Source organism: Mus caroli, chromosome 9 (assembly GCF_900094665.2).
Source record: "Mus caroli chromosome 9, CAROLI_EIJ_v1.1, whole genome shotgun sequence".
Classification (NCBI taxonomy): domain Eukaryota; kingdom Metazoa; phylum Chordata; class Mammalia; order Rodentia; family Muridae; genus Mus; species Mus caroli.
Genome location: NC_034578.1, coordinates 3,916,139 through 3,924,313, shown reverse-complemented (window position 1 = coordinate 3,924,313; position 8,175 = coordinate 3,916,139). Strand labels below are relative to the sequence as shown.

Genomic DNA, 8,175 nt, shown 5'->3' with positions numbered 1-8,175 from the left:
AAAAAAAAAAAAAAAAAAAAAAAAAAAAAAAAAGAGATGTACAGGGGCAGGAACTTAGAGCTGGTGCTAACCAAGTCCCCAGGAGCACAGGTATTCTGTGAGAAGAACTTGTTTTCTAGAAGACTCAGAGAGAGGGGATTTGGGTCAAAAGCAAGAGGAAGTGGTCATAATTGAGGCCATACCATTGACTGACAACGAGTGGCATGCCTACCTGCTCCATTTGGTGAAGATGTACCAGAAGAACCTCAAATAAGGTCTAAATTAGTTTTTGACTTCATCTTTGATTCATCGTGTAATGTAACTTCCTGGTCACTGAAAAAGTCTTCTCACGACACAATTCTAACGTCAGGGTTATTTGTGCACGTGACATTTATTGTTGATGTTTATCAACTTCATGTTACCTGAGATTAGTCAGAATCATTCTGTCAAGATGACCCTCAGAGGGATGTGCAAAACTTATCCACTGTACAAGGAAGAGGGAAACAGGTGCAGCTCAGGAAGGGCGTTTGTTCATGCCAACTGAGGAATGCAATGGAGGACCCAGTGAGTGCAGACAGTTTCTGTGAACTGTCTGCATCTACCATAGCGTGTTCCTCTTTCCTGTTAAGAAAGAAAAGAAGAACATTAAGGTGTATCATAAATCATACAAGAAACATTCTACATCTATATAAACACAGCCAATGTACCAGGTTCAATTCCTAGCATCAACCAAAAGAAAACCAACCCAAAACACCAAAACTCAGCAACCATCTGGGTTAGCTAGATGTGGTATGTTGGGGCACATGCTTCTGATACCAGCAGCAGGAAAACAGCGAAGGGCATCACTGCACATTTAAGGCTAGCCTGGTCTACATATAAAGTTCAGGACAGTCTTGTCTACAGAGAAAGCTCAGGACAGCAAGAATTACACAGACAGAACTTGCCTCAGAAACAATTATAATTTAGGACAAATTGCCTGAATATGTGTTCAGCACTCATATAAATCTAAAGTACAGCAAGCAGTGCTGGTAATACTGCACTGCTGCAATAGCCCCTTTGCAAACTGTTCTAGGAACACATTGTAGGAACTGCTGGTTCAGAGTGAATTCTAGGTTCCACAGATTTCCATTTATTTTCCTGTAGAAATAATTTTCCTGAGTACAGGTCTCTCTTTTGATCATTTGAAGACTATTATCTTTTGACACTGATCATTGTTTTTATTTATGTGTGAAGTAGAGTTTTGGGCAAGTTTGATGAGTATGTAATTCTGGATTCTCAAGTCCATGTTGCTTTGAAATGATGGAGATTCAGAAAGACAATTCTGCCCTGGCTTGGCACCATTGCTCCCTGGAAGTCACATAGCTCTGGACCTTCTTTTCCTCATCTTTATCCAGGGACATGGGTTTTTATCATGCCTTTTCTTCTGTTCTCAAAATACTATTTCTAATGAGTTTTATCAAGCAAATACTGACACTTGCTGTTTGAAAACACTGATTTTGGAATTTGATGAAAACAAAAGGGAGACTGGGACACAACATTGGGAGGTTTCATGGGCAGTGGTTACTATGACAGTTGTGGCTGTCTGTGGGGACCACTTCACTGCATGTTTATAAAAACAGGGAAACTGGGCCACTTTTGACAATGTAGGCAACTCCTTGGCAGTGGCCAGCTAAGAATAATGTCTGGGGTGGGGTTCTCTTAGTGAGTCTGGGTTGAGCAAAGAAGGATGATAACATCTCTATGTCAATGTGGACTCATGAAGCTTACAGTATGAAATGTCAGCTGGTGAGATGGCCCAGTGAACAACGGCTTATTTGCCTGCCTGATGATCCACATGCAATCCCTGGGAGTCATGCAGCAGGTAGAGAGAACTGACATGTGCTAATTGTCCTCTGATCCTACATATGTGTAGTACTTTGTTAGCTTACACACTCATGCATGCATACACACGAGTGTGTAGAAATCAATTAAAAATAAAACGAGTATCTCTTCATATGCTTAATATAAACATCCTCCAGGAGTGTGAGGCTGGGGCTTCACCTCAGGACCTCACACAGGCTAATCTTGCATTCTGCTGTCCTATTGCATAGGTTTTCAGGCCTCCTGTGGTTTTTCCAGGCAAGTCCCTATTTTCTGGCATCTTTCAAGCCCGACAGTCTCTTTTTGAAAACCATGATTATTACCATATAACTTCTGAATGCCTGCAATGTCGTCCTTTGTAAGACTGAAGTCTTCTGAATGGCCTCTTTGATAGGTAGGGTACATCACAGTACCGGGAACAGAAGAGTGACTCAGACCCAGAGAGTGGCCAAATTCATGGGTGGCAGCAAACAGGAAGTTCACTCCTACAGTCAGGGAAATGTATATGGTAAATATTAAAATAACTATATAAATGCCTGTAATAAATCAATCACATTATAATGCAAAAGACTACCTAGTCCCCAGGTTTCCTCAGTTATTGGTTACTTCCTTCAAAAGGAGGAGTCTGAAAGGAGAGTGCATTGTTTGCTTTTCCGAGGTGGGGATAAATGCCATGTCCTAAGCAACTGAAGGAAGAGTTTATTTTGGCTTATGTTGTTGGAGGGATGGAATCCATAATGTCAAAGAAGTTATGGCAACAGCAGGTGGCAGGAAAGCAATCTGTAGATCATATTTCATATACACACAAGGGGAGAGACTCAGAGAGTGGGGGAGGGAGGGGGAGGTACAGGGGAAGGTGGAGGAAGGAAGGGAGGGAGGGAGGAAGAGAGAGGGAGGGAGCACAAGGTAGGGTGCTATAATCCATCAAAGCCTGCCCTCCCCCAGCAAGATGTCACCCCCTAAAGGCTCCATAACCTTCCTAAACTGTGCCACCAACTGGGAACCAAGTGTGCAATTGCAGGCATTCATGGGGACATGTCACATTCAAATTAAAATAGGAAAAACTTTGGTCCTTCAGTGAGTAACCTAAGGTTAAGAACATATACCCTAAACCAACCTCCCAGATAAGGAGCCAAAGGAGAACAGAAAAAATGTCTACAGTAGTTCTTTATGAAACCAGAATTCAGGGAAAGAATTATATGCTTTTCTGGAAGGCAAAGTGTGGTGTTGGGGAGGGGTGGGGAGGGTGGGGGAGGGAACAGAGCGCACTGGGGAATGACCCAGTTACTTCAAATCTCTGTGTTGAAGCTTCTGTGGAGAGGTTCTGACCAGAGCATTCTTGGGAGCCTTGGGTGTGAGAACTATGTCCATCTCCTTGGGTTACCAAGGAAGACATAATTAAATTCACTGCATATGGTTAGTGTTGGTTTTAATTTTGTAGTCAGTTAGAAGCTGTTCTTTGTGGCCTCAAGTTCTGAGATAGCTAATGAGTTTAACTTTGATCTTTATGTTAGCTTTGGGCTAGGTAGGGGCAGCTAACTGCTTTGACAGCTCTTCTGGTTCATATCTTATTTTATCTTATCTCATCCCATTCCATCTCTCACCCCATCTTATCTTATCTTATTTATTTATTTTTATTTAATCTGTGCCTATATGTATACTTGTGTCACAGTACAAATATGGAGGTCAGAGGACAACATGTGACAGTTTTTTCCTAACAAGTAGGTCTCTACATACACCACACACAAATTAAAAAAAGAAAATATTAAATGAGATAAAACATTTAAAGCATCTAGTATATTACTTGACATTTAAGGTGCCTCTAATGATTATAATTAAAGCAATGATCATAGAAGAGACATAGGACACTGTACCTTCGTCCTCACCATCAGTCCAGTACTCATCCTTGTCAAAGTGAGCATCTCCGCCTAGGCCTGGCCCAGGTGCGAAGGCATGACCCAGAGTGTTCCCTGGCCCATCAAATGGGAAGTTGTCTCCATGATCTGCAAAGCACCCAGTAATTACTATCAGTGTCTTGGTTTTTCTTGGCCTTCTACTCTCTCCATAATCATGTGATTATGAATATTGGAGAAAGAAGCCAGTTCAATTGGTTGACCCTCTTGGTACCAATAGTCAGTTTAACACAGAGAATGAGCTGGCTGTGAATCTGGTCCAGGCATCTGGCTTTTATTAGATCCTCTGATTATCATTGTCGACCAATGTATACTGAAGGCTCACTGGATTCAGGATCTTAATGTGTGTGTGTGTGTGTGTGTGTGTGTGTGTGTGTTTGTGTGTGCGCGCGCGTGTGTGCGCATGGGTGTGATACTGAAAATAGAAATCAAAGCCTCTCCCATAAGTTAAACATATGTTTCACCAATAAAAGCTGACTTGAGTGCTCATGAAAGGACTTAAATTTTGAAAGGAGAACAATAATATAAACAGCACACAGGATTAGCCTGAAGGAGCCATTCTTACCTCCCCTTGCGAAGCCAATTATGATATCCGCAGTCCCCCAACTAACCCTCTTGAAGTTCAGTGGGATCTGCATACTCCACATTCTGAGAGCTTTTTTCACGATTTGATCCACTAAGATCCGAGGTAAGTCTGAAGTATAGGATACAATTCTGAAGGCACACAAGAATTCAGTGTTTGTGTTCTCAGGAAAAGGGTTTTGTTGCCTCCACCAGAATGAGCTAAAATGAGCCTCACCTGTAGGTGACAATTCTGGAATGCCATTTTGGACTGTTTGGCATTAGTGAGTATTCTGCAACATCTGGCACTCCACACCTAGGTTTCTGCATTATTTCCATGATGTAGGGGGATAGTTTTCCAGTCATGGGCAGGCCAAAGAACTTCTGCATTTCCTTGAGGTTGTCCACTAGACTATTGACCTTCTTTGTTTTAGAGTCGTGAGGGTAAAATTTTCTAAGATAATTCTGGTAGACAGAGAGCAAAAAAATCTTTTATTTGAAAATCTATGTCCCTTATACGTGATGTTGTTATGGATTTAGATAGTAATTTGAAGACAGAATTGTTTTGCAATTATGGAGTAAAGCAAGTATTACTGATGAGGGGAGATGGAATATTATGCTATTGCATAAGACAGAGAGAAGAATGTCATAGCATACTGTATTCTCCGTGCATACCTGGAGGATAAACACACCACCCACTTTCTAAAACTTGCTCTTATTTTTAGAGCAGTTAGAAGTGTCAGTGTGTCTTCAGCAAGCACAACAAAGGTTGGGGAAATGTCTTAGTCAGAGAAGAGCTTACCTCAAAAATCTGAGTTTGATTCCCAGAACCTATGTTAAGAATTGGGTGCTTCTGCAACTCCAATGTCAGGGAGGGAGAGACAGGAGGATCACTAAAGATGCCCAGTATCAAACTATGGCCTACACACAGACACACACAAACAAACACACACACTCACACATACACACATACATGCACAAGCATGTACATACTCACAATACACAGTATATATATATATATATATATATATATATATATGCACATGCATACACTATACATACATGTACACAATACACATGCACATACTCATATATGAACACACTTGCATACTCACACATATATACACATACACACAAACACATTCATACACATACTCACACACAGACTCACATATACATACAAACATAAACACATGTACACATACAAACACACATACACATACATACACATACACAAACATGCATACAGCCACATATACATAAAACCACACATACATACACACTTATACACACATACATACAGAGAGACAGAGACACACACACACACACACAAACAGAGAGAGAGAGAGAGAGAGTTAGTTTGTTAGACGTAGTTAGACCCTATGGGGCGATGTGAGGTTCACTAGCCATACAAGAGCTGCTGCCATCTGGTTATTATTAATTCCATAGGGAGAAGAAGTCAGGTGATTGTTAGTTTAACCAGTCTGACTTAACAGTCCAGGAAGAGACCACATCTCATACCATCCATATGCTTCTTTGTTCAGGTTCACACACTGAGTCCGCAGCAGACCTGGTCTGGAGACTCCTTATCTGTAGTCCCTTTTTCCTTTTCCCTCTTTCTCCCCTCAGCCCATTCTGCAGTTAGCATAGCCCATATAGGAGGTGTCAGAATAAAACAGAACCCCAGATCTCCCCAAGCATAACTGGATCCCCAAGTATCCTGGGGTCTGGTAATGGAATGGAAGATCTTCAACCAGAATATGAAGAGGCAAGACAATTGACAAGAGCAATTTATGCAGGCATTAAAGACCCTTCCTAGGGGCAGGCACACATTTACTGCCTCTGCCTCCCAAGTGCTGGGATTAAAGGTACACAACCATTGCCCAGCAACACATCTGTTTTATATGAAGACACACAGCTTAGAGAGGTGAAGCTGCAGAAAGAAATTGCCCCAGGTGTCTGTAATCCACTTCCAAGGAAGTTTCCTTAGGAAAAGTATACAGGCTAAAAGTCTGTGCAGTGGGAAGATTATTGAATGGCTTACCATCTGCTCAGTCATTTGCTGTCAGTATTAGAGCGCCTGGCACTGGCTGAAAACCTCCCATGACTCTTCATTTTAACAAAGCAAATTGACTAACACGATGTTCTCTTACCTGTTGCCATGGTGTTTCATTCAATACTACAAATTCTTATTACTCACTCATAATAATCACAAACAAATTCTTTAAGACAAACAAACAAACAAACAAACAACAAACATTGTATCCCTCCTAGAGCTGTGGACTTCAATGAGACACTCTTTGGATGACACGTTTGCATTCTTTTCTACTCCTGGTTTTGATTTGAGATAGACCTTGCTCTGTAGCACAGGCTAGTCTGGAACTCATCATGTAGCTCAGGTTGGGCTCAAATACACAATGACCCTTCTTCTTTTAGACAATCTGTGTGCTAAGCAAAGGGCCTAAAAACCCTTGTAACAGCATCCTGGAGAAAACTGAATCAAAACTCCTAAAAATGCTATTTGGTAAGGTAGAAACCAGCTATAAGTTTGTGATTGACTCTACTTTATCAATCTTTAAAAAGTCAAACTGAATGTGAAGTATAGCTCTATTTTTCTAATGCTTAAAGCTTATCAGTCATTATCCAATTTTACCAAATAACAATTTATCCGAAGAAGCCTGATTTCTGAGCTAGAAAAGCTTATCTTGATTTCTGTCTCTATTTTGGTAGCAAGAATGTGAGTCAAGGCGACTGAGCTCTATTCAGGCTAGCGCTAGTGATCAGATGACACACTCTATACTTCATTCCTATGGTCTGTAACAACTGCACATGTGAGCTTCTATCATCATGTTATGTTCTGCTAGTATAACCCCATGGGCTAGAACATAGATGTGTTTTAGCTTCTATTGCACATGCAAGAATGTTACACCTTCTCTCTGCACTTTCTGACTATAGGTCTCTTCACTGTGAGACTTCATCCTTAGACGTCCAGTTCAGTACAGTTCATGAAAATAATTGCAAGTTGCAATAAACAATAATAACACTTCCATTCCCTGAGCATGGATGAGATCTCAATACTGCATTAAGTATGTTATAATCTCTCCACTTGGTGATATCATTATTATATTCTCCAGTTTCTGAATTGGAAAATCTAAGGCCAGAAATGAAATGACATGCTAGAGAGCAGAAAGGAGCTGGCATTCAACGAGAGTTTAGGAAGGCTTGGATGGCTACTCACAGAGAGCATGAACTGCTTTTCTAACCAGGAACATTCTGCCCAAGAATATTTACTGCCACGCAAGCACCAAAGGACAAATCATTCAAAACCGCATGTGGAATATTGGCCGTGAGGCCAGAGAACCCCGAGTGAGAGAAAGATATACCTGAGCCTGTTCCCACTGATGTGCGCTCTCATCTCCAGCTTCCTGGGACAGTGGCAGAGCCAGGTGGCCTGGCAGCAGGCACACAAAGCAGAACAGGGTGAGCTGCATAGCTGCCACTAACAGGCGATTGTTCTCAGAGCTACTTTGATGTTTCCTGATAGGGGCTGGAGAAATTTATATCGCTTCTCAGCCCTGAATGTGGAAATAGGTGACTCATTTGCACACTTTCTTTCTTTTTTGAATTTAGCAACAATGAGGAAGTATTGTGTTTTTATATTGGCAGGAGGAACACATGGCATTTATCTTTTAGAGGACCCCCTCCCCGCCATGCTGAATCCACAAGAAAACTTGTCTTATTTTTGGAATCAAATTACTACTCTCTCAAGTCTTATCAATGTCAAAGTTTTGGATCTGTCATTGTATTCTGTATCTTACAAGGATTTTACTAAACATTTATAACATGTGGAACAGAGCATAAG

The 8,175-nt window shown here is 41.2% G+C and overlaps 1 protein-coding gene across 2 annotated transcripts; it reads right to left on the bottom strand.

Moving 5' to 3' along the window:
* Positions 1-352: 352 nt before the first annotated feature.
* Positions 353-7,843, bottom strand: Mmp7 (matrix metallopeptidase 7). Of its 2 annotated transcripts, none has more exons than XM_021173153.1 (6): positions 7,697-7,843; positions 4,552-4,778; positions 4,318-4,466; positions 3,714-3,842; positions 2,163-2,324; positions 353-600 (listed from the first exon to the last, which is right to left on the bottom strand). In XM_021173153.1, the coding sequence occupies exons 1-6, from the start codon at positions 7,802-7,804 to the stop codon at positions 578-580; spliced, it is 798 nt and encodes a 265-aa protein (XP_021028812.1). In that variant the 5' UTR covers positions 7,805-7,843; the 3' UTR covers positions 353-577. The 2 variants fall into 2 exon arrangements, with proteins under 2 accessions (XP_021028812.1, XP_021028813.1); XM_021173154.1 differs by lacking the exon at positions 7,697-7,843 and adding an exon at positions 7,552-7,592.
* Between the last annotated feature and the right edge of the window lie 332 nt (positions 7,844-8,175).

What these genes read in the sequence shown, in the direction of transcription:
- Mmp7 (XM_021173153.1), bottom strand. Translation starts at nt 7,804, where the DNA reads ATGCAGCTCACCCTGTTCTGCTTTGTGTGCCTGCTGCCAGGCCACCTG. An exon ending in TCCAGAATTGTCACCTACAG is followed by an intron (nt 4,467 to 4,551) that starts GTGAGGCTCATT and finishes GTGTGCCTTCAG; the next exon opens with AATTGTATCCTATACTTCAG. An exon ending in AATTGGCTTCGCAAGGGGAG is followed by an intron (nt 3,843 to 4,317) that starts GTAAGAATGGCT and finishes GGTGCTTTGCAG; the next exon opens with ATCATGGAGACAACTTCCCA.